Genomic DNA, 26,646 nt, shown 5'->3' with positions numbered 1-26,646 from the left:
AAGAGAACCCAGTGATGGAGAAACGATGAAAGCTGAAAAAGAGACGAACTGCATTCAAAACAACATTCAAAGATGTAGCTTTGACTGGAGGACTGTGGGATTGTGTGTGTGTGCTTGTGTGCATGTGACACACACAGATCAAACCAATGGAATGACCCAAAGGAAAAAGAGGGGGCTCGAGATGAACAGAAAGGGACGAGAGACAAACGGACAAAGACAGAAATGAAGTGAGAGAGGCAGAAAGAGAGAGAAGCTTCTTAATCACAGAATAATATACCAGATTTCATCTGTCTAATTTAATTATATAAGATTTTATTGTTTTATTTGGATTACCATTGAAAATAAAAAAAACTGTCAATTTAAGATGAAAAAGAGATAATCTCATATTTTATCATTGGTGGAAAGTCCGATCCTACATACTAAACTCAAAGAAATAAATCCCATCCTACATATTAGAATCAAAGAAATAAATCCCATCCTACATATTTAAAGAAATAAATCCCATCCTACATACTTAAAGAAATAAATCCCATCCTATTATTGTTCTAATTCTGTCCGTCTGAATATACCTGCATTCCCCCTCTCTGCTGAAACGCATGTGAAATAGGAAGAGGAGCCACATCTGAATGGCTTGTTGAATGAGATGCTTTCTGATGTAGGCAGCCCACAAGAAACTGACTTTCATGTTATAATATATTTGTCCTATCATCATGACATACTGCGTTTTCCTCTGTTAATGAGGTTTACGAAACAGTGATGCATGATAATGTTCCATGTGGATGGCACATTGCAATGCAGTACCATCTACTGCTTCCATATCCTGGTAGATACAGGATAACGATGGTATAAAGTTTCAAGGAATTCATCAAAATCTCATAGTCTCCCGTGCACATTTTCTCAACCAGCTGTAACAAACCAGGATGCAAAGTCCGCGTCAACAGATCATCAGATCATCAGATCAAAGATTAACCATCGAAATGTTTACTGAAACCCGGTTGGAACCAAGTCTCTGTAAAACAAATAATATTGCAGCTACAGAATTCTTTCTGTACTTTTCAATGCCACTTTATCCAAATTTTGATAACGTTATTGTTACGACTGGGTGAAGAGGTGGACCCAAATGCAGAACGCCAGATGAGGTTTAACAAAAGGAGAGCTTTATTTAACAAAGCTAATCAAATACAAAACAAAGTAACAAGTAAAACAAAAAACACAAACCAGGGAAGACACGAGGTACCACGAGGTGGCATGAGTTCCACACGAGAACATGAGTGTAACAAGAATGACGAACCGACAAAGAACACTGAGACAGACAGGGATAAATACACAGACACTAAATGAGGGAATGAGACACAGCTGGGGGAGAAAGGCAAAAACACAAGGGCAGGTAAGTAATACAAGACATGACACAAGGGGAAGGGAACATTTAAAAATAAAACAGGAAACGCAAATCCAGCATCGTGACAGTTATTAGTGGTTGCATCGGCCAATCGGCTCGCTGCTCCCTCACTGCGAGTTGGACCCAGATTCCCCTCAAATAAAACAATCATGGCTCCAAAATGATGGAACAACCTCCCCATTGATGTCAGGACAGCAGAAAGTCTGCACAGCTTCCGTTGCAGCCTGAAAACTCACCTGTTTCGACTGCATCTCGGCGAATGAAGAGAGAGAGAAAAAGATTCTTTGTATGTGCCTTTTGTTTGGCTTATTCAAAGTTATTGTTCTGCACTTAAATGATTTCACCTATTTGAAGCTCATGTACTTGCAAGATTCTTGCTGTTCGGAGTTGTATCCCATGATTGTTTGCACTTATTGTAAGTCGCTTAGGACAAAATGAACTGTAATGTGATGTAATGGTTGTGGCACAGTGGTGGCTCATTTTCTTGTATACCTTTTCTTTGCACTTTTGGGGACGTAGGACTAAAACCCAGACTCTCTATGTGACACCACATCGACAGCAGAAACCACATTGCCTAGCGGTCGAGTGCACTCCATGAGGCACACAAAGGAAGTGTAATAGTCCAGATAGAATTGTTAACATTAAGAGAGAAAAACAAACACACAGAAAACAGACAATGACTTTGCATGGCAGATCCGAAGGCAGGGAGTTCCATATGATGTTCGAGGTTGAGTGCGATCATTGTGATGCAAGTCTGCTCATAACTGCTGAACATTTGGACTGACCACCGGCGCTACTGGAATCTGCTGAGCGTGTATGAGCGTGATCGCCCACCTCTAAATTCTTTACAGTGTTGCCATAAAAACCTTTTTTTGGTATCTTCATTGCATGGAACAGTGAATGAGAGGATTGTAGCTTCAGTATAATTGCATTTCTGGCCTCACAGTGTGGTGGTTCTTCAATAATGTGCATTGAAAGTTAAACTGTGGTTAATCCTGAATTGTTTCATCCCTTGTTTACTAGCTTGCAGTCTTCTTCTTCACTTTCTTTGTTGGGTTATTGCTGCATTTCTTGGCACATTACCACCACATGTAGATAATAATAATTATAGCTTGGATTTTTATAGTGCCTTTCAGGGGACAAATACTGTATGATGAAAAATGAATAACACCACAGATGCAGCATTCCGGACTGAACTGGGATCCAACTCATGAACAAACGGTGCTACTAGAGGTCTAAAACTCCACATGTTTTGCAGCTGTCACTGTTGCAATTGACTTAACTATTGGTGACATTTTGATGATAACAGGGGCCAAAGTTGTCTTATCTCTCTTTGCCTTTCTCTCTCTCGTCACTCTCTTCTTGTCTATGTGCCAATATCCAGTATTTCCATAAAGTCTACACCTGCTTCACCCAGACGTCTAATCGCAACAGTCTGCAATAATACATCAGTTTCACGTCATTTGACGATGATCCATTTCTTCCTCTCTTATTTTTAGACCTTTCACAAAGCACCATTGTATAAATATTGCACTTTTCGGCACCTGTCAAAAGGCTGCAAATGTTAAATCAGCCTCTTACTGTGCTTTTAAATGACAAGCTGGAATTTGTTTTACAGAAATTTGGATTTCTCTAGAGCCTCTTAATCACATCCATTTTTCCGTCATTTAACCCTTACAATTTAAAGAGCGACTTCCTAGCTTATTTTTGATTTATTATACATGCAGTAGTTGTGTGCAGACAGTTTTCCTGTACAAGCTCCAAACAAATAGGGGGCAGCATTTCATCACACAATTCGACCAAACTGCTAAAACTCTGAGAGGTCAAAATAACGTATTATCTTACTGGTGGCATTGATGGTATAGCTTGTTTAGGTCAGTTTCAGAAAAGACCATAGTAGCAAGAAAACAGCCACATCAAACCATACATCGACGCCATGTGGAAAGTTTTATCGGTATAGTTGTCATTATTTTCACATAATATAAGTAAATAATTTTGTTAATTTTGAATAGTGAAACACTAGATGTCACTTACCAGATGTTGTGAGTCATCAAACCTCATTTGCCTCTTTTTTTATACCACTTATTTTCTTTGCCGCTCGATCTGGTTTCTTGCCGGTAACGGGTGGTTTGGATTGTGATAAAAGGTCGCTGGCCAAGAGCTTCGGCCATCTATGCAATCACTGTACCTTTAACACGATTGACAAGCCCTCAGGAAGGCTCTTCTTATTCATGCTCTCATGTTTGAGGGACTGGACTCACTATCGCCTCTCAAGGTAGAAGCGGTATTACAAGGGATAACCCCAATTCTGTCGATAGTGTTTCTGATTGTTTTAAAGTAAAATGCTGGCCATATCTTACACTTTACCCTCTTCACAGGATTATTACTGTTGTTTTATTTCAGTAAAGTGCTTTTGATAATCTGGGCAAACCGTCTGCTTGTTAACAACTCGTCTGGCTGTCAGACTGTAGTAGCAGCGAGCTGCTGTCCGTGTGCCAGGCACTGTGGCTGTGATGTGTCAGATGCATATGTTGCGTGATTGTTTTTCTCTCCCCTGACTGAACATAGCAGTGTAATTTTAATCGGTGTTAAATGATGATGATTTGTTTCCTTGCGGTAGTCAAATAATAATGTGTTTGTGATCTCGACATAACAAAGCGTAACTGGTCCTTAAGGCTTTCTGTAAGCCACAATGGACCAATAATCAGGACGATGCTGTGGGCTTTGCAATGAGACCTGTGAGTTTAGTGTTGGTCTGCTGTAGTCCACACTTCCAACAGAACAACAACAGTAGCTCCACTGGGGCTTGTTTGCTGGAAAACTGCTAGACCAGCTGCCATCCCTAAGGATCTTTCTGTATTTGTTCTTTCTTTGCAAAATACAACATGTATATTTTGAATTCAGCATTGGGGGATAATAGGAAGGTCACTCCAGTGTTCCACTCTTCCTTCTCTTGGGAGATCATAGAAAAAGAGACACAAGTATTTCCAACACCTCTAAACATATTCAATCCAAGACACACCAAGGCAAAGAATAGTCTCAAACAATAACTTACAGTTAAATCAACCTTGCCTTGTGAGAAATGAAAAAGGTTGTACAATATTTATTACAGAATTCTTTGAATGCGTCACAACATTCATAGCTTTCCATTTCTACACATTTAGTTGAAGGTCATGCTGTGTTATTCAGCATACATTTAGACTGTTTCAGATCTAAAGCCGCACTAGGTAAATGAGGAATGAAGTGGGGGACATCCACAGTTGTATAATTTAATATAATGTCTATTTTAGATGAATATTTCAATGGAGTGATGGCGGCTGGTTGTCAGTTGACTTGTGTATGCTCATTTTGAGAGTTGTAAATGTTGCAACGGCTTGTTGGCCAGAGCCTTGTTGTTGTTGGAAAGCTGTTCATGTATATATGAGTGTGTGAGATGATGATGAAATCAATGGAAATGTGCTTCTCATCAGCCTGTGTTGTATATTTCATAGAGGATCTAAGCCAAGTGTGTGGATGTGTGTGTCCTTGAGATAGAACTAAAATGTATTTTTTTATATTTTTGGCAAAAGCCATTTTACACACAAAAAATATATATATACAGTATATAATGTGATGTATTGCAGTCTATTAAAGAGAATATTGTTTTTTAAATACAGATTATTTCACAATTTAGTTATTCTTATTCCCATATTTTTTTGTTTCTGTTGTCATGGCGAAAGAAACGAGTATAAAACTGTGATTTTGATCATCGTCTAGAACGACTCATAATAAAGTTCGGGACAGTATGCAACCTCAAAAGCAACGGTTGCAATCTGCTGTAAAACCTAGAAGAGTAGGAAGAATCGACGTTGAGGCTCTGCATATATTGTATATTATACCGATATCACAATCTGCCACAATACGATGTTTGGCCGACACTTTACAATTTAATTAGTTTCATTTATATAAACTCACAAAAAGCAACGTAGGTATGATTTGACAGACCTCCTGACCTCCTGACCTCCACTATCAAGAGCCACATTTCCAAAGATATGTATCGATATATTTGCCTATTAGCGAGAGGTCAGGTTTTTCTGTTTCTATAACTCAGTACCCTCCATTGATTTTTTTTTAGAGATCATTTAATGATTACATAAAAACTCAAACTGAGTATAGTGACTAGAGCAGGAGTCTTCAATGTTTTTCAGGCCAAAGACCCCCAAACTGGTGTAGCATGGAAAAGGGACTCTCTGCTTCAAACGTAGGGGGGGTGCTGTCGGAGTTCTGTGCGAGGGCGGGTTCTGTCGGAATTCTGTGCGATGGGGGGTGGGGAGGATGTGAATGTGCAAAAAATATATAAATATATTTTTTTTATTTAAAAAAATGTGCTTTATCTACAAACAATTTCGCGGACCCCCTGTTGAAGAGCTATGGACTAGAGTAGTATATAAATAATAGACACTGTATCCAGAATTAGCTCCACTTGTCCCACATAAATGATGCATAAAAAATGTCGATGGCTCTGGTTTGCTTTTAGAACTTAACAAACCTAATGTTACTCATTATCTTACAAAGACCACCCAATAGTGTTCTGATCCTAACATGAATGTCTTAATGTTTTCTTCTCGTATCGTGTGAAAGAATTCCAGCACAATTCATTTATTGTGAACATTATGTCTCATTATTGCTTGCTGTACATCTAGTCCGACTCTGACTTCTTTTATCGTTTGTAAGACATATTGTTACATATAGAACATTTTCAGACCATTAGTCTATAGATCAACAGCAGCAGTTTATCATCACATTTACAATACAAAACAGACACTTTGTTTTTTTACTCATTTTAATATTGCACAGAACACACTATAAACTGTGTTCATGTATTTTAAGGCTATCAAATCTTACTATGACTATTGATTTAATTTAATTCTGTAATTAAACAAAACATATATATATATATATATATATATATATATATATATATATATATACTATACATGAACAAACTGATTTGAAGTAACACACAGGAGACAAAATATCAAATGTTAGTAAACCACCAATATCCTGCAGCTGTTATTTATAACATTGAAACATACAGGATACAATTATATATAAATATATTAAAACATTTGATCATATCTACAAATGTGAATTATTGTGACATAGAATGTGTCCCACGTGCTATCATTATAATATTGTAATTTTAATTGGAGCGCTTCCTATTCGGTGCAGCGTTGATAACAAGGATGTAAGGATGCTGTTCTGTATTATTGTTAAAGAGGAGGGATGCACATACATAATTCAAGCGTGTGTTTTATGCTAATGTAATGGTCAGTTTCTCTACTGTACGTGTGAATGTGTGTATTATGTGCAATATGTATGCACATGGTGTTGCAGTATGTTGAAAGTGAATGTAGCTTTTGAGGCATGCATGCATACATAATATGACAATACACTATGACCACTGCAAATCCTGACTTGATATATGTACTTCTTTTATGCGGTATCTGTTATTAATAAAGACATATTGTTGCATATTAATTGTGCTGACGTTCTTCAACAGTATACATATTTTATCTCTGCAGCCATTAGGAACTTAAAATAGATTTTATATATATATACATATATATATATATAAATATATAAATAAATAAATATAATATATATATAAATATATATATATATATATATATATATATATATATATATATATATATATATATATAAATCCACCAAATACAGACAGTGAAGAAAAAATATCTATACATTGTACATCTGTACTTTATGTACTTTACGTACTTACACTTACTTTTACTTATTTACCCTTTATACTTTTACTCCACTGCATTTCATAAGGTAATATATTACCTTTTACTCTACTTTATTTGTCTGGCAGCTGTAGTTGCTAGCTAGACTAGTTTTATTTATTTTTAAAGGTGTATTGTAAAAAATATTTTCAACATTCCAGGGGTTTCAGATTCTAAGATGTGAACATTTGCTTTGTCTTTGAATGCATCACTAATTATAACAGGCAACCAAACAATAAAAAAAATTGAAGAAAATAAACTGCAGATTAATCAATAATGAAGAAGTGGTAGACGATGGATGGATGGATAATCAATAATGAAAATAAGCATACGTTGCAGCCCTAATAGTTGAGGAAATGAGTTCCACCTCAACCAACTACAAGAATAAAATGCTGCTTAAACATTACTGCATGAGTAATAATAATCTAATGCTATACTTCATAATAGTACATATTTAGTATAGAATGAGACACACTATATACTACTTTTACTTTTATTATTTTAAGTGCAGTTTTCTGGGAATACTTTTACTTAAATAACATTTTCAAAGCAGGACTTTTGATTGTAGTAATTTTACAATGTGATATTGATCATTTTTCTTAAGTAAAGGATCTGAATTCTCTCTCAATACTAGTTTATTCATGTTAAACATAGATTACATGCTTTAATACACCTTTCTTTTTTTTATTTAATGTATTTAATTTACACACATTCCCACTGTCCTCCTTTCTGCATCAGCAGTGTACAAACTGTTACTGTTCCAGTGAAATGTTTCACATTGCTTGTGGTTATTTATTATAATAGCGCTTTTCTTCACTGAAAGGTGAGTGATCCACTACTGTTAAACTGTGTCATTCTTAAAACATTAAACTACTATATAGTGTTCACAAAACTACTTTATAATATAACAATTTGATTTATTTAGTGTGCTTAGACTTTCTATTTAATATACTATAGCCAGCTAAAAAAAAAATTTTTCTTTCACCTTGGCTTCTATTAACCTTACCTGGATTAACAAAGCCTGCTTTTAAATAAACGTTCTGCTCATCTAAAATCCCTAGAGCTATGTGTGTGTGTGTGTGTGATGTCCTCATCACAAGGTGTAAGGGACATAAGGGAGGACAACTGATACATCAAGTTGATACTAGCACATTAGATATTTGTTACTAGATTTGGTCCTTCCTGATCTCCGATATCCGTATGGCGTATACGAAAAATTGTCCAAATACGTCCAACTTTTCATCGGATCGGATTGGAAAAGTGACCGTATACAGATACGCATGACTAACCTATTGATAGCGTATCACTTACTTAGACAAAAAAGTATCAGACGAATACCCAACGAATGCATAACGTATACAAAAATATGGCGTATACAAAATATCGGCAATACACTTATGTACGTTGATATAAGGTAAGGCATAAGTAGTATTTGTTAAGAACACGCTGTGTTACCCTGGGGTACATTGTTGAACGCTGAGGCCATGAAAATGTTTTGAGCGTGTTCAAAGTTTTCGGACGTACCCAACGTATGCTTCATAAGTTATGCAGACGTTACACATAAGTTACGTTATGTTAGACATACGTGAATACGTACGTGACTACGTTAGAGGTATGTTATGTTTACGTCGGCTGACGGTGAACCCTACGGCCAATTTATTGATAACGAGTGGATAACCTATTCGTAACCTATGTTAAACTTATGCCTGACGACGGACTAACTTATTAAACATGTTTCCACAGTACAGCTAGCGTTTTGGGAGCCAATTGGGGTTTGAATATAGTATATAGGGTCCCTGTGAGTAGTTCATCCTCACTTCTTCACAGCACGTATTTTATGAATATAAATGCATGCGCATTTTATTGTATTGCGCATAGTCTATTTGGATTTTCTCTGTCCTGAACCATAAACGTACCTAACTTTTTGTTGGCATAAGAGGAACCGCACTAAGCTCGTTCAAGTCCTATTTATCTGAGCGATCTCAATTTGTACTTGTTAACGATAAATCCTCCATGACAGCCAAAGTCAGTCTTGGAGTTCCGCAGGGTTCTGTACTTGGACCGATTCTATTCACCTTATATATGCTTCCTTTGGGCAATATTATAAGGAACCACTCTAGAAACTTTCATTGTTATGCGGATGATACCCAATTATATCTATCAATTAAACCAGATGAAACCAATCAATTGGCTAAACTTCAAGCATGCCTTAAGGACATAAAAACTTGGATGTCTAGCAACTTTTTGATGTTAAACACAGACAAAACTGAAGTTATTATACTTGGCCCTAAACGCCTCCGAAACGCATTTTCTAATGACATAGAAGCTCTGGATGGCATTAACTTGGCCTCCAGCACCACTGTAAGGAATCTTGGCGTCATCTTTGATCAAGATCTGTCGTTTAACTCCCACATAAAACAAATCTCAAGGACTGCCTTCTTTCATCTACGTAACATTGCAAAAATAAGACACATCCTGTCTCAAAATGATGCAGAAAAACTAGTCCATGCATTTGTTACTTCAAGGCTGGATTACTGCAACTCATTGTTATCAGGTTGTCCCAAAAAGTCGCTTAAGACTCTTCAGTTGATCCAAAATGCAGCGGCACGTGTATTGACTAGAACAAGGAAACGGGATCATATTACTCCTGTATTAGCTGCTCTGCACTGGCTCCCGGTAAAATACAGAATAGAATTCAAAATCCTTCTCCTGATTTACAAATCAATTAATGGTCAGGCTCCAGCATATATTAAAGATCTCATAGTACCTTATAAACCAACTAGAGCATTACGCTCCCAGACTGCAGGGTTACTTGTGGTTCCTAGAGTCTCTAAGAGTACAATGGGAGCCAGAGCCTTCAGCTATCAAGCTCCTCTCCAGTGGAACCAGCTTCCAGTTTGTGTTCGGGAGGCAGACACACTCTCCACATTTAAGAGTAGGCTAAAGACTTTCCTTTTTGATAAAGCTTATAGTTAGGGCTGGCTCAGGTTTGCCCTGGATCAGCCTCTAGTTATGCTGCTATAGGCTTAGACTGCCGGGGGACACCTCCCTGCTCTCTTCCTTCTCTTCCTCTCTCCTCCCCTCCCTCTCTCTTCTTCTCCCTCTCTATCTGTATGCATTTATGTAAATGTATGTTACTAACTCACCATCCGGGGTATCATCCCCGGAGTGTCTGTCTCTCATGTGGCAGGTTGCCACTGATAAAGTTTACGTCAGGATCATGAATCGTGACAGCGTCTGCTGACCTGGTCCTGCTGGACACCGGGAAGCCTTATTGACATTTTCCTTGACATCATCCATACTTTCTATTTCTTTTTTTCCAACACAACATAATTTCTGTCAAATGTTGTATTTGTACTATGTTGTTTATCCTGTACACACGACATCTATTGCACGTCTGTCCGTCCTGGGAGAGGGATCCCTCCTCAGTTGCTCTCCCTGAGGTTTCTTCCATTTTTTCCCCTTTAATTTTGGGGTTTCTTTTAGGAAGTTTTTCCTTGTGCGATGCGAGGGTCTAAGGACAGAGGATGTTGTAACCTGTGCAGTCTGTAAAGCACACTGAGACAAATGTATAATTTGTGATATTGGGCTATACAAATAAATTTGATTTGATTTGATTTGATTCCCCTTTAATTTTGGGGTTTCTTTTAGGAAGTTTTTCCTTGTGCGATGCGAGGGTCTAAGGACAGAGGATGTCGTAACCTGTACAGTCTGTAAAGCACACTGAGACAAATGTATAATTTGTGATATTGGGCTATACAAATACATTTGATTTGATTTGATTTGATAAGACAACACATTCTAAGTAAACAAGGCAAAAACATTCCTTCTCCATGTGAGCATGCGGCGGGTGAACTCCATGGTTCTGAACTCTAGTCCTCAGCAGCCTTTATTGTAGGCACAAACTCCTGAAGAGCTTGTTGAGAGACCTGAAGTGGAACCATTGATTTGTACCATAGTCTTTAAAATAGTCTATGGTGAGGAGTGAAGGGACTCTGACTAATGACTTCAGAATATCTAAGGAACAGCTTCTCTGCTGAGTGAGAGGGTTGAGATGAAGCTTATTTTGTACCAAGTTAGCAAAGCTGAAAATCATCGGCACAAATACATGACTCATAGAAACTTCAGTCAGGCTTATCCAGTGGCATAAACTCCAGCAATCGTCAGCGAACCACCACCTCAAACATTATATATTCATTTTAAACTAACTCAAAAAAGATTTTGGTCTTTTTGGATTTCACTCTTCAAACTCGGTGTTGTGTTGATGATGGTTGTAAAATACTATCAGATTGTTCTTCTACCACAAGTAATATTTTATTATGCAGCCAATTAATATCATGTTCACTTTTTACTTTGTGTCATGGTGTTGTACAGAGGTTGGATTTTGGAAAGGGAAACTTGTTTTATTTGTCATTAGCATTAATGCCTATTGCTAGGGGAAAGAAATACTCCTTCACAACAAGACCTGAATATGTTGGGCACCTTTTGTAGGCGTTTCAGTTTTATTGATGTAAGGTATGTATGTTCATAGTTTTATGGAAAACTAAATTGTGACGTGCGTGCAGATCAGATCTCAGGCTGGGTCATTTTTTATGGCTAGCATGCTGCCAGCCATCTTCTTGATAACATATCTATTCACGACACAGTTGAAACCATTGACAATGAAACATCTCTCTTGTAATTCGAAGTAATTAGGAGTGACTCTTTTATATTGGCAAAACTCAGCATAGCATGAGTTTGATCTCCCCTCAGACTGCGGCAGCAAGTGAGTTAAATGCAGAGTGGTTGGGGGAGGTGCGGTACAACCAGATGGATGTGCTGCTAAAACGCGTCCCCAGTGTAGCTGTGGAAGTAGAAAAATGGTTATGCACTCCAGATTCTTCCATCTTTTTGGAAATATACAATCTCTAACGAGCCAGCTTTAAAATTGTCTAAACATTGCTTTGCTAATTAAGGTTTGTAGAGATTATAGTGCCAAGAAAAATTTACTTTTTCACTTTCTAACTGGTTTCTTGGCAATTTCATAAAGTAGTTTTCCAAATCAAATCAAATGGATTTGTAAAGCCCAATATCACAAATTACTCATTTGTCTCATGGGGATTTACAGAATGTACAGCATACAACCCCCTCTGTCCTTAGACCCTCGCACCGCACAAGGAAAAAATGGAAGAAACCTTAGGAAGAGACGGACAGACTTGCAACAGATGACGTGTGTATACAAACTTAAACGACAAAGTAAAAATACAACATAGACAATCCATGTGATGAAAATGATGATGTGATCGTATTTGAAAAAGATGGATCCAGGAGAATGTCAAAATTAGCTTCACAGTGCCTCCCCAAAAAAAATAGTGGCAACCTCCTAGATGAGAGACACAGTAACTTCGGGGATGATTGCCCGGATGCTGAGTTGGTAACATGCATTTAAGAGACATGAATACATACAGATAGAGAAAGGTGGAGGAGAGAGGTGTAAGTCCCCCGGCAGTCTAAGCCTATAGCAGTATAACTAAGGGCTTGGCTCAAGGCAAGCCTGAGCCAGCCCTGACTATACGCTTTATCAAAGAGGAAAGTCTTTGGCCTGCTCTTAAATGTGGAGGGGGTGTCTGCCTCCTGAACACAAAGTGGGAGCTGGTTCCACCCTCCCCTCTCCTAAGTTTCTCTTTACTTTTCCCAATGTAAAGCTGAGGATTATTATCAATGTGCCAACTCACAAGATTAGACACCTTCCTCCTATATGTGGGATACTGACCCAACTACTGCGGTGTCACCAGCACAATTATTTTGACCAGTTGCCATTTCAAATGTATTATTGAAGTACAGGTCACTCATATGACAATATACACCATAGTTCTCGTTTTCTATCTTCTTATCTTTCTTTCTATTTCCTCAGGGTCTTCGGCCGTCCAATCAGCTGACCTGTTCTCCAACACCTCATGCAACATTTCCTCCAATGATTCAACATTCTGCTCTCCTGTGGATGAAGGAGTGGGGACAGGAAGTCCATATAAAGCTCTGGAGATGTTTTTTATCGCCTTGGTTACAGGATCTCTGAGCTTTGTGACTGTCACAGGAAATATATTAGTCATGCTGTCCATCAAAGTAAACCGCCACCTACAAACTGTCAATAACTATTTCTTATTTTCATTAGCATGCGCGGACTTGATCATAGGTGTTTTCAGCATGAATTTGTACACAGTCTACATCATTGTTGGCTACTGGCCGCTCGGGCCGGTGGTCTGTGACTTGTGGCTAGCTTTAGATTATGTTGTCTCAAATGCCTCAGTGATGAATTTATTGATCATCAGCTTTGATCGCTATTTCTGCGTGACCAAACCCCTCACATATCCTACAAGAAGGACAACTAAGATGGCAGGGTTAATGATCGCGGCAGCATGGATCCTGTCGTTCATCTTGTGGGCTCCTGCCATCTTGTTCTGGCAGTTCATCGTTGGACAGCGAACAGTGCCACCCGGAGAGTGTTATATTCAGGTACAGTAAATAAAACTTACATTAAGAGATAGTAACCCCAGTCTCCGTTCAAAGATTGTCAGATGTAAATCTGCTCCACTGACTCCTGGTCCCATTGGATGTAGTGGGGAGACTGGTTTAACCGCTACGACCTGCAAGGCGGGTGTGATGTGACTAATGGAGATAGCAAAAGATGTCAGGAGGCTAGTTGTTGGTATCCATGCAAGATTGTCACCTTCTACTTTTCAATGTCTACATTAAAGGTCTATTACACTGTTTTTCCCTTAACAAATGATTATCCCCTTTATAATCTGATTAGATTTTGATGAACTGATTATAACTGGGTGGTCAAAGGTCAAAGATCAAGGTCACTGTGACCTCACAAAACACATGATTGGCCATAATTCATTAATTCATACGCTAATTACGACAATTTCCCACAAAGTATTACAAGGATAAAATGATTAAGTGATGACATTTTGGACAGACATGGATGTAAACTGCAACTTGACTGGTTGGTGGAGTCTTACATGCAAGGTGGTAATTCCAAATAAAAATATAAAACATCCATTGTAAAACACATAGTCAGTGTGAGGTACTGGATACTATTGTGATAACAACTTGCACAGCCAAAAGTAGTTTGCAGGGAGTAAAAATGCTATCAGGTTAGCTTGCTAGTGGTAATGCTAGTTTGGCTGCCCCATTAGTTACGCGACCCTCGACTTGTAGGTTGCAGTGGTCCATCCCAGACGCTGTGAGTGTTTTGGTCCGGTGTTCACAGACAGCTAATATTGTTCTGATGTTCATTCAATCTCTTGTCCAGACTCTTTGCTGTTTCACTGATGTAGAGTTCCCCAACGTTATTAGATCATCACGTCATGCACCATACATACGCAACAAATATTTAGTCACATATGCTGTTCCTAGTTTTAAGAACAAACTTCCAAGAAGCCCCTGACAAATTATGTATAATGCTTAGGCCCTTAGATTTGGACTCTTAAACTAAGACTCTTTTGTTTCTCTTTGCTTGTATTTCTAATACTGTAATATCGTGTATGTATGTGCTAAATATTACACTTTTGATATAATGCATCTACAACCTCAAAGATTAACAGTTTAAGCAACACAGTGTCAGCAAACCATACCTGTCAACCCTCCCGTTTTTCCCAGGATTATCCCGTACCTTTGCTTCTATCCCGTTTTCCTCCCGTTTGAATATTTTCCCATAATTATCCCATATTTTTAACCTTTCAAAAAAAAATAAAAAGGCCTAATTAAAAAAAGTGTACAGTGGCCTCCGGTAGAGCAGGTGACAGTATTATGTTTAACATGAGCTGAAAAACGTTATCCGCCAGTAAACACACAGAAGAAGAAAGCATATGGATGAGAGTCACAGTGAACGGGAGATAGATGGAGACGCAGTTGTACCTGCTAAAAAAGTTAAAACTTTATGCAAGTAACTAGACAAATGGGAGGAGACCTTCCCTTATTTAATAAAAAGCAAAGTCGGGCAAACTCATGCTTTTTGTAAAGTGTGCCATTCAGATTTTAGCTTTGTACACGACGGAATAAGCGGTGTTCGCCAGCACGAACAATCATCCAAGCACGCCAAGCGGCACAAAACATACATTGTCAATGACTTCATGTGTGACAAGAACTGTTTCAGAGGCAAACCAAGTGACCAAAGCTGAGGGAAAGATGTGAATGCTTTCCGCCAAAAATAATGTAGCCTTCAGCTTCTGCGATGATTTCAGTCGCAGTGTAGCGGACATGTTTCCCGACTCTGCCATCGAAAGGAAGTCCTCGTCGGGGGAAACAAAAGCCACACAACTCATCAATCATCAAATAAATTGATGATATTAACTAATAAATAAAATACATAAATTGTATAAACATGTCTGTACAAGTAATACATACTTTACATAAACATGTATTTCCTGAATGTATATAGCCTACCCGTCCCTTATGTGTTTACATTTACATTATATGGGTGGGGGCTGGGGGGCTGAGAGCTGTTAAAAATATGGGCGGAGTTCGCCAAAACAATTCCCTTATTTTGAAATTCTAACGTTGACAGGTATGCAGCAAACATTCTATAATGTATGGTGTATTTGATTGCATTAGACAGTGTACCTCATAAACTGGGAACTCATTTGCATATGTGTAAATATTGTCTCTAGATCATGGAAGGGTTTCCTTCTTTCTTTCTTTTTCTCTCTCTCTCGCTTTCTGTCTTTCTTTCTTTCTTTCTTTCTGTCTTTCTTTCTATAGTTCCTTTCAAACCCTGCGGCGACGTTTGGGACGGCCATAGCAGCGTTCTATCTTCCTGTCATTATTATGACAGTCCTGTACATCCACATTTCCCTTGCCTCCAGGAGCAGGGTCTCCAAACACAAACCAGAGAAGAAGGAGAAGAAGGGAATAAAGTAAGGGAATCAAATTAATGGCAGTTTACAAATAACTTCATGAGAGAAAAGAAAACACAAAAGACGAGATGGCATGGAGAAAATGTTTAAATCCCAATGCTTACCTTTTTTTAATTTTAAGTTACCACTATAGCTATGCATCTATGAGACCGAACGATGAGCATCACCACAGACTTCACCTCGAATGATGCCATCCTTCCTCCTACCCTCGGAACCTTTCAATAAAGTCATGTGATTGACCTTTAGAAGGTTGGCTCACTGTGTATTAGAGCATTCAGCCCGTTTTCAACGCAGACTTTTCACAAGATCTTCACCTGACGAGTAGCATCAGAGTCACGAGGAACTGAGGAGCTGAGGATACCACACTGTCCCTTCCCTGTCAAGCAGCTGGGAGGAGAGCAGAGCCCAGTGGGGGAATAGTGTTGACCCACAATGATGTCACCAGCTCGGAGTGATCACAAATAAAAAGGCGAAGCGCTCACAAAAAAGACGCAGGGTGCAGGGCTTTTTCTCGAGGCGGGCGCTCCTTCCTTATTGGGAATAATTGAAAATATACGGTATAAAGACACACGCCCTAAGTTCAGTCACATGACTTTGTTGATATGTTGATAACGAGGACAGGTAGAAGGATGGCTTCATTCGTCTGTGTCTGTGTGAGGTCAAAAATAGATCTGTTATAGCTTCTAGTTTCCTTATGATCGCTCCTCTTTGTCTTTAACATAACTATCATTAAATCATATCTTACATTATATGTATAATCTATATGAAGTAATCATGTAATGTATCAACCATGATTATTTACATATTATATGCAATAATTATAAAAATATAAATGTTTATACTTTCTGTTTCTTATGTTGACAGTATGTTGAACACTATATTTGGTGATGTGCACCTGGTTAGTGTAGAGCAGTGTAACAGATTCACTGTCTTAGTAAATGTTTTAATGCACAGGTCACATGAATATTATGCGTGATCTAAACGATCATTTTGTTCTTAGTTAAAACTGTACAACTTCCAGAGAAGGAGATGGGGTCAATAAATCACAAATTGGCACCAGATGCCTCTCACGCAGTCTTTTAACATAATTAATCATAAACACAATTTGTTGCAAAACTAATTACCATAATATATGCACCATTATTTATTCATATCGATTTTTGGATGTTACTGCACATGTTATAGGCAGAAATGTTCTAATGGTGTAAAATAAAATAAAACAATTCTAATATTTTTTTCCCAGAACTCCCAGCTTGCTGAAGAGTCACCTGTTGAAGCAGAACAACAACAATGAGACCAGTCCTCAGGCCAGTCCCCGCTCTACTCCCAAACTCAGTCTAGACTCAACTACCACTGCGCTGGAGGCTGTGAAGAATGGCAGAGTGGAGGAACCTAAACCTGCTCAGCCACAGTCTCAAGCACAGTCCAGTCCAGCACTCACACAGGTACTGAGACCTACACCATTAACTTCTCTCCTGATGTATGTACCTGATGTAGTTCAGCTGTGTGACAGACTCATGTCTCTCTATCTCTCTATGTATGTATCTATCTATCCATCTCCTTCTCTCTCTCTGTCACTTTGTCTCGCTCTCTCACTCTCTCTCTCACTCTCTCTCTCTCTCTCTGTCTCGCTCTCTCTCGCTCTCTCTCTGCCTCTCTCTCTCCCTTTGTCTCTGTCTCTCTCTCTCACTCTCTTTGTCTCTCTCTCTCACTCTCACTCTCTTTGTCTCTCTCTCACTCTCTTTGTCTCTCTATCTCTCTGTATTCCTGTCTCTCTCTCTCTCTCTCTCTCTCTCTCTCTCTCTCTCTCTCTCTCTCTCTCTCTCTCTGTCTCTCACTCTCTCTCTCTGTCTCTCTCACTCACTCTCTCTCTCTGCCTCTCTCTCTCCCTTTGTCTCTGTCTCTCTCTCTGTGTCTCACTCTCGCTCTCTCTCTGCCTCTCTCTCTCTCCCTTTGTCTCTGTCTCTCTCTCACTCTCTTTGTCTCTCTCTCTCACTCTCACTCTCTTTGTCTCTCTCTCACTCTCTTTGTCTCTCTATCTCTCTGTATTCCTGTCTCTCTCTCTCTCTCTCTCTCTCTCTCTCTCTCTCTCTCTCTCTCTCTCACTCTCTCTCTCTTTCTATCTAGGAGGAAAAGGAGAGTTCCAACGATTCGTCCACAGCTTTTATTCCCCCCACAGAGCCAAAAGACAACACCAATAAGGAGGTAATATCTGAGGTTGGTATTCAAAGTTGGATTGCTTTATTTTTCCAATTCCGTGCTCTATTTCCAACATTCTTAAAAGTCTATCAAAAATGATACAGATGATATACTAAGATGAATATTTGCACAACAAAGTTGGACGCATTTCTTTGGACAACTTTGTATATATGCACAGAAGCCAAGAGCTGCCAACTATTATGACAAGATCAGTGGCAGGCTGTGCATTTCACACCTAGGCCTTCTCCTACACAGTCCTACCTGAATTATTCCACCGTTGTGGAGCTCTGTTTCCCTGCGCACTTATTCGTTGAGCTGTAGATCCACTCGGGTGTCCCCAAAAGTTTTCAAAAGCACCGTTGCTTGTAAGTGCCCAGTCGTGCTTTGGTGTCTCGTTGCTGCCTTGGTTAGACAACTCAAGTTTGCAAACCCAGTGTGGCTCCAAACACCAAATCGATCAGTTGTAAATAGCAGGCATTCCCAGCAGTACAATTTAAAGTGCCTCTCGGAGGCTGTGAGCCAATGGTACCACTCGTAGTTAGTGATTTGATAGTGGCGGACAAACCCTTTTCCCGGCTGTGATAGGCTTGCTAGCGTTGGGGTTGGCCGTTCTCTTCTCACGATGTCTAGCTTTTCTTGAAAGGTTTGTCTTGAAAATGGCGTTGTATTATATCTGCGACCAAATGCATATCCAATCAAAAGACGTGAACGTGCTGACATTATCGTACGCCTGCTAGCTGGCCCCGGTGTCGCCAACTCGAAATCTGATTGGTTAACGCCACAGTTTTGTCTCCGTTCACTTTAAGCTACAGGCGCTCGCACTGTTGATTCTGAAGGCCTAAGGGCAGATCTCTTGGACCCTGGCAACACATTATGGCTGAAATATGATTGGATAAAAGCTCTAACATAAAGGCCAGCCCTCCAAATCTCGATCTGAGGCTGGAAGCAGCGCAACCAAGAGGAAAGCTATGAAATGAAGAGAATAGACCAGGGGTCGGCAACCTTTACCACTCAAAGAGCCATTTGGACCCGTTTCCCACAGTAAAGAAAACACTGGGAGCCACAAAACCCTTTTGACATTTAAAATGAAATAACACTGCATATAACGTTTTTTTTGCCTTTATGCTATGTATAAACAAACTATAATGTGTTGCATTTATGAAATCAATGAACGACTGCAGAGAAAACAAAATTACATTTCTGCATGCAACAAAACATTTTGAGCTCCGAAAAAAAGACGTTGACGTTGGGTTGAAGGTTACTTTCAAGTAAAATACTCAATGTCTATTTGAGTCCTTCTTGTATTTATGAAAAAAAAACGCTGAACTTAAATTATCCACCGTCAGCAAACCAAAAATGCCGTCCTCTCTCTGTGTGCCGTCATCCTTTTACTGGCGCGTGCAGTCCGCTGTCAACCTGAAAAATAAAAGGACTATTTCACTGAACAATGAAAAAATATGAATATGTGCAAAATAATACGCAATTAAAATATTTATCATACTTGGTTAATGTGATTTCTGCTCCTGAACCTCAGCGCACAGCGTCTGCACATCAGGGCTGTATGCCGTCATCTTCATCTTCACACAGGATCGTAAGCTGTCATCTGTGAGGCGTGCACGATGTTTGCTTTTAATAAAGTTCATGTTGGAGAACACCTGCTCACATACATATGTGGATCCAAAGATCGACAGGACTCCAAGTGCATACTTTTTCATGTTCACATAAACGTCGGGGATAGCATTCCAAGTTTCGAACACAAGTTGGTCCGTTTTGGGGAGGTTTTCAATATCACGCCATTTGTGATTCTGAGCAAGAACGGCCTTCTGACGGGCAACATCTTCAAGGTCTGCTGTCAAGCGTTTAAACTTGGACACCCATATGTCTTTGTCGGCTATGTCGGCCAGTTCCATCTCAAGATCAGGTTGACTCACACCTGCCAATGCAGTCGTATTATTATATATTCTCCATCTGTGAACGGCTTCCCGTGCCTGACTATTTCCTTGAGCGGCTACAAAACTCGCATATGTACTTGAATTTGCAGACTTCATCCACTTCTTGAAGTGATTTTTACTCAGATCAACCTTCCGCATCAGTTCCGAAACGGCTTTTTTTCTCTCATCTCCATCCGGATATTTTTGAGCAAAGGCTGCGTGTTTATTCTGGAAATGTCTTGCGACATTTGACTTTTTGTTGTTTCCTAGTTTCTCATTACATATTAAGCATACTGGTAAACCAGTCTCGTCAGCAGTGAAAGCAAATTAATCTGTCCACGTACCATTGAACGTTCTGTTTTCTTCAGACACTTTTCTCTTCTTAGAATTCTCCATAGTTGTCCTACCTGGGATTCGAAAAGTTCAAGAAATCGCGCGCTGGCGGGTGTCGCACATTGGCGGTTGTGACGCATAGTAACAGCGTAACAGCGACATAACATTTTTTAACACGTTTTATTTAGATGTTACAAGATCACCATAATCTTCAAATTGAGAATTACATTTTAAAAACGAACAAACTAAAATAAAATACATTTTAATTAAATACTCATTAATTATTTTCAAAAGCCACAGGGAGCCGCATCAGAGGGATGAAAGAGCCGCATGCGGCTCCGGAGCTGCGGGTTGCCGACCCCTGGAATAGACGATGGGGAATAATTTAATACATATTTGTGGAAAAAATATATCAAAATTACATTTATATTCTGATGATGTTTAGGCCAGCAGAGAAGGCCTTGCTGGCCCTGACGGCCCACCACTGGTCAAGATTGTTATTAATTTATCTTGTTTTGTTGGGATAACCAAGTCGTCTTCTTCTTATGGCTTAACTATCTCTTTCTTGTGAAAACAGGTTAATATCTTCTGATCTTGGGAAAACCAAAATCTTTTTTTATCTGGTTATCTCAAGGCAACACGTGTTGTTATTAAATATAAAATAAATGCATATTTTCATCATGTCAGCATGCAGTTACTGTAGTTTCTTTGAAGTGGAACTTTAGTTAAAAGGTTTTCAGCTTTAATATGTGTTTATGTGAATATTTATATATCTGCATTTGTTGGTTTGGGGAACAGAGGACAAGACAGAGGGAGGACAGACACAACATGGTGCTGTGACATGTAGGGTTGCACCATTCCAAAATATGTGTGTATTGTAACGGCAAATATCTGATGCAATGCTGTGACCACATTGACAGGGATATCTAATAGATTAAAAAGATGTTGGAGGGTATCTACTTTTTGTTTTTTATTTCTAGATATGTCCTTATGTACAGGAATCTGTTGTTTGTTTCGTTCACTTTTCAGTTTTCTATTTTTTCTTCTGCCTCACAGTTTCTCACAGTAAAAGCATAGACAGCGAGAAACCTGTGATCAGTCAGGTGTTTGTAGATCATGAGTTTATTTTTTAGCTTTGGAGAATATTCGCCGTTTGGATGTTTTAAAGTTGGGCTGTGTGAGGTGCTTCTCCATCGTCAGTGTACGACCTACAGTCGATGGCGGTCAGCACGTCCACAGTTTGGAGGAACAGACCGGAGTACTAACACGGGAGCTAAATAATATACTGTTGTGTACGGGGCAGCAGCAAAATATTTTCACCGCTTTGCATTGCCATGAGACAGCTATACAGTCTGTGTTTCCGAAAGGGAACTAGTGTCGTTATCTATGCTCTCGCCAAAGACACCAGACTCAAGACACAGTAATTTTACCTCGTAGAGCACAAAGGTGCTGCTTTACTGCTGACTCAAATGGTTTATTTGTGTTAATGTGTGACTTTGATGAATCCGAACTAACCAAAGTTACACAATAACACAAATAACTACTCCTCTGCCCCATCCTACAGCAGAATAGTGCGTAGCTCCCGTTTTAGTACTCCGGTCTGTTCCTCCAAACTGTGGTGTGCTGACCACCATCGACTGTAGGTTTCTACACTGATGATGGAGAAGCACCTCACAGAACCCGACTTCAAAACATCCAAATTATCCCCTTGAATATTGAGTTATTGTATGTACAACTTATTAATGCAGTTATTTACTTTTGATGGACAGGTAAAATGTTTTGTGGCAGCCTTTTTCCGGACAAAATAAAATCAGTATAAAATGATGATTACTCTTGGTGTTTTAAAAACTGCAATAATGTTTCAGAAAATGTGCCTTTAGGACTCTTTCTGGAGCAGAATTCTGGAACTTTTGTTGTGGTACAAAATTACTTCATACAATAGGTCACACTGTCTGTAAAGGTTCCTCACAAAACTCTCTTGGTTTGGTTACAGGCTGCCACCAATCCTAACCCAGATGAAACGACAACAGCCAATCCCGAGGTGGCCAAGATCAGCTCCAACTCGAGGTGGTCCAAGATAAAGATTGTAACGAAGCAGGCCGGGGACGAATGTATCACAGCTTTAGAGATTGTCCCCCCTGTAGAGGGAGCCGAGAGGCATTCGATCCCAATCAGCCGTCCCAGGACTGTGGCAAGAAAGTTTGCAAGCATTGCCAGAAGCCAAGTGAAGAGGAAAAGACAGATGGCTGCCAGAGAAAAGAAAGTATGTTAATGTAACACTGCGCAGGACATGAGGCATAAGTGGATAAACAATATAGACATGTAGATGTGCGTTTGATCGGTAGTGGAAGAGCATAGCATTGCATTGCAATTAATTGAATTCGATGGTTTGCCTGGTTGAACACCGTGATTACAAATACTACATGTCCCTTTTCAATGTCCCTTAAACGTGTGAAAAAGCACAGTCTGAGGTGATACAAGCAAACTGTACCATGATGCAGGTTACATCCAAAAACAGTGTCATTTATCATGACAACAAACAAAGCGCTATTGCTACAAAATCAAAACTATTGGTTTTGCATGGCAGCTTACATTATGCTGCTGGTTTACAGGTGGGACCAGCCAGTTTACCAGCTGTTGATGAGTTACTGTTGAGCTGCAGTCACTTCATTAGCGTTCAGAATGACAGATGGCTTTTGGAAACGTTCCTCTGAGCTTTTGACAGAGCATTGAATCTCAACCATGTTTTTCTGATTTTGATCGAGCACTATTCAACACCACTACGGGTCACAATTGAATTTCAAAACAAGGTTTGGGATATGTATTGTATACAATTTCAAAAATGGGGAATGTATCTTTAACAAAGTCCCAGAGCAGTCCTTATGATGGCAGCACAGGAACAAGCAGCACTGACTTCCAACTTCATGAATTCCTTAGAAATCAGCTATTCAGCGCTGAATGCTCCAAAATTCAATTTTCTAAGAATGTGAACGGCTTCATATAGTAGAAAATATATAGATTATATAATGACTGATTTCCAAACTGGATTTTCTGAATTATATACCTGCAGGAAATGGACAGATAAATGAAGGGAGGTCTTGAAGCAACATCCGGTCTTGGAAAATACATTTCTTCATAATATTAGTTAAGAAAATGTATTCATTGAGTGATTTTGAAAACTGTGTCCTCTGCTTTAAGATATAAACTGTTCCAAATAGCTGTGTGATGAGATTATAGTACAAGGCCTGGTTTTAGTCAGACTCTGAGAAGGATTGGAGGTAGTCAGGAGCTGTAACCGCTGGCTGTCTGAAAGCACCTTTGAGTTTAAGAAGGTTTGTACGATGGATCACAGTAATCAGATTATTCGATGGATTCACCATCATTTTAGCCTTGAGATGCTTATGGGAAACAGGGCTCAGATTTGATCCCTGTCTACATCGATGACTAATCTTCATCATCATCTCTTTCTTCTTATTCTCCCTAGGTTACCAAGACTATCTTTGCCATCCTGCTGGCTTTCATCATCACATGGACACCGTATAACGTCATGGTGTTGATCTCAACCTTCTGCCAGTCTTGTGTCCCTGACACTGTGTGGGTTATAGGCTACTGGCTGTGTTACGTCAACTCTACAATCAACCCAGCTTGTTATGCACTGTGCAATGCCACATTCAAGAAGACATTCAAGAACCTGCTGCTGTGTCAGTATAAAAATATAGGTACAAGATGAGATGGAAGGAGAAGACTAATGTTGGGATGGATGGGGAAGGAAACCACTGCAAGAATGTTCGACAGAGGAAGGGAGTGAGGAAATATTGTGGAAAGGTGAGTGGAAGAGGGCTGGAGGAGCTGGTAAAGAGCAATTGGATGACTTAGTTGAAGGGTTCCTTCTAAAGGGAAGAGACATCTGCTGGGGATGAGCAACTGTGGTTCATTTTGTAAGCGAATGGCAGTAAATCCCCTATTGGTATTCAGAGCCAAATGTGAGTGTAAACCAGTGAATCTTTAACCTGCCCAGCTTCCCCTGAGATGAAACTGATCACCATGCTTCTATCTGATACGATAGATGTGTTTCCCCATACAGGAGTTCAGGAATAATAAGATACCACTTATTACAAATGATGCGTCACCGCCATGGTAACTATGACAGCAACTCAAGCCATGGCTTCAGTCACAACAAGCCCAGTTATCTTAAAATGTGCTGCAGTGTGCTTAGCCCGCCACTTCTGAGAATGTGCACTCACACTCAATTGTAACTAAAGCATAATACATAATCATATATCATAATGTATCAACGCTGTATGCATGTTAGAACTCAGCCTAACTCTATGGATCAGAGGGAATGCATAAAGTTGTGCGAGTAGTGGTCACTTTCATTTAAGTGTAGGGCATCAGTCGCCTTGGAAAAAAATCTTTTTATTTGATCTAATTTTATTAGTTTTCTAACAATTTAAATTGATTGTGATACACACCCCAAAATATGTAATTGGTTAGACCACAGGCAACATAAAACTGAAATAAAAATCAAATAGAAATAAATAAGATCTATACATAGAGGGGAGGAGGGATGACTGGGAGACTTTGACGGTGACTGAAGACAAGCCAAAGGTGGAGCAGAACAGTTGGTATGGTGGAGGAAAGAGGAGGACCTAGCAGCAGTACGAGGGGAAATATAAGGATTTTTAAGTAGCATAGCACACACTGTGGCAGCCATGTTGGAGGTCTTTGGATCATGTGCAACAAAAGCAGCTAATTGTAAATAAGCTAATTAAAATATAACTTTCATACAACTTGACCACCTCAATAGTGCTTCTCCATATTCAAGTCGTAGTAGTGCTTTTCCCTATCACAGCATGTGATTAAACGTTAACGTCTTGTTGTCAATACATCGATTTGCACATTACTTGCATGTTGTAGAACAACACAAGTTAGAAATTGTAGTAGCTAAGCTCTATGTCTTCAAATAGACAACTTCACATGAGTCGCCTGCAATTTGTTCAGTAACAGTTGTTTGTTAAAGTTTTAATTATCATATTAAAACATGATTGGGGTGTAGCCCCACTACCATTCCTTAATAAACCCCTCAATCTGAACATTTTAAACTATAGGCCCTGTCACACATATCCGTATGGCAGAAACGTATGCTGGCGTATATGAAAATTTGTCAGAGTCCAAATACGTCCAACTTTTCATCGGATCGGATCGGAAAAGTGAACGTATACAGATACGCATGACTAACCTATTGATAGAGTATCACTTACTTATACAAAATGTATCAGACGAATACCCAACAAATGCATAACGTATACAAAAATATGGCGTAATATGGCGTAAATATAGTACGCAAATACCTACGTGAATACAGTACGTGAATAGTATAGGCTACGTCGGCTGACGGTGAACCCTACAGCCAATTTATTGATAACGAGTGAATAACCTATTCGTAACCTATGTTAAGGTTATGCCTGACGACGGAGTAACTTATTAAACGTGTTTCTACAGTACAGCTAGCATTCAGGACAAGAGTACATTCTAGCCGTTCTCCAGCATCAGCATGACGTGAACCAAATGGCACTTTTCCAGCTCCGTTGACCAGATGCTCTGATACGTTTTATGATACGCTAGCAATAGGTTTGACATACGTATAATAATTTGTTATGTATTCGTTATGTATACGTCAGCTACAACACCGCTGTGGAAAAGTTGGACGTATTTGGACTCTGACAAATGTTTATCAAATTTTCATATACGGCGGCATATGTTTTAATGCCATACGGAACTGTGTGACAGGGCCGTATGTCTGGCGTGTTCGGCGTATCGTCTGCGTCCTTCGAACGATCACAACTATTTGCCCGATATTTCGTATACACCAGCATACGTTTCTGCCATACGGATATGTGTGACAGGGCCTTATCGAGAGAACATTTTGAATCATTCAGCCTTACAGTGACGGAGCTTAACATATTCTAAAAAGTGATTTGTGGGACCCACTTTTTTATAAAGGTTGTTATTAAGTATGTACTTTGAGATGTTTAAAGACCTTTACGAATTATCCATTCTCTGCACTGCTCCAGGAGTCCATAGAGGCCAGGTGGCTCAAC

At 39.3% G+C, this 26,646-nt stretch overlaps 1 protein-coding gene across 1 annotated transcript in view; it reads left to right on the top strand.

The window, feature by feature from the left end:
• The window catches only part of LOC115021681 (muscarinic acetylcholine receptor M4-like), a 40,533-nt gene extending 14,783 nt beyond the window's left edge, over positions 1-25,750 (top strand). Inside the window, exons 2-7 of the mRNA XM_029452278.1 lie at positions 13,079-13,677; positions 15,928-16,082; positions 17,326-17,527; positions 18,210-18,299; positions 22,539-22,808; positions 24,030-25,750. Coding sequence (XP_029308138.1) covers positions 13,079-13,677; positions 15,928-16,082; positions 17,326-17,527; positions 18,210-18,299; positions 22,539-22,808; positions 24,030-24,275 — 1,562 coding nt within the window. The 3' untranslated portion in view covers positions 24,276-25,750. The remainder of the gene's footprint in view (positions 1-13,078; positions 13,678-15,927; positions 16,083-17,325; positions 17,528-18,209; positions 18,300-22,538; positions 22,809-24,029) is intronic.
• The last annotated feature ends 896 nt before the right edge of the window (positions 25,751-26,646 follow it).

The sequence above is a fragment of the Cottoperca gobio genome, chromosome 2 (assembly GCF_900634415.1).
Source record: "Cottoperca gobio chromosome 2, fCotGob3.1, whole genome shotgun sequence".
In the NCBI taxonomy this organism is placed as follows: domain Eukaryota; kingdom Metazoa; phylum Chordata; class Actinopteri; order Perciformes; family Bovichtidae; genus Cottoperca; species Cottoperca gobio.
This window is presented reverse-complemented; position numbering and strand designations above follow the sequence as displayed.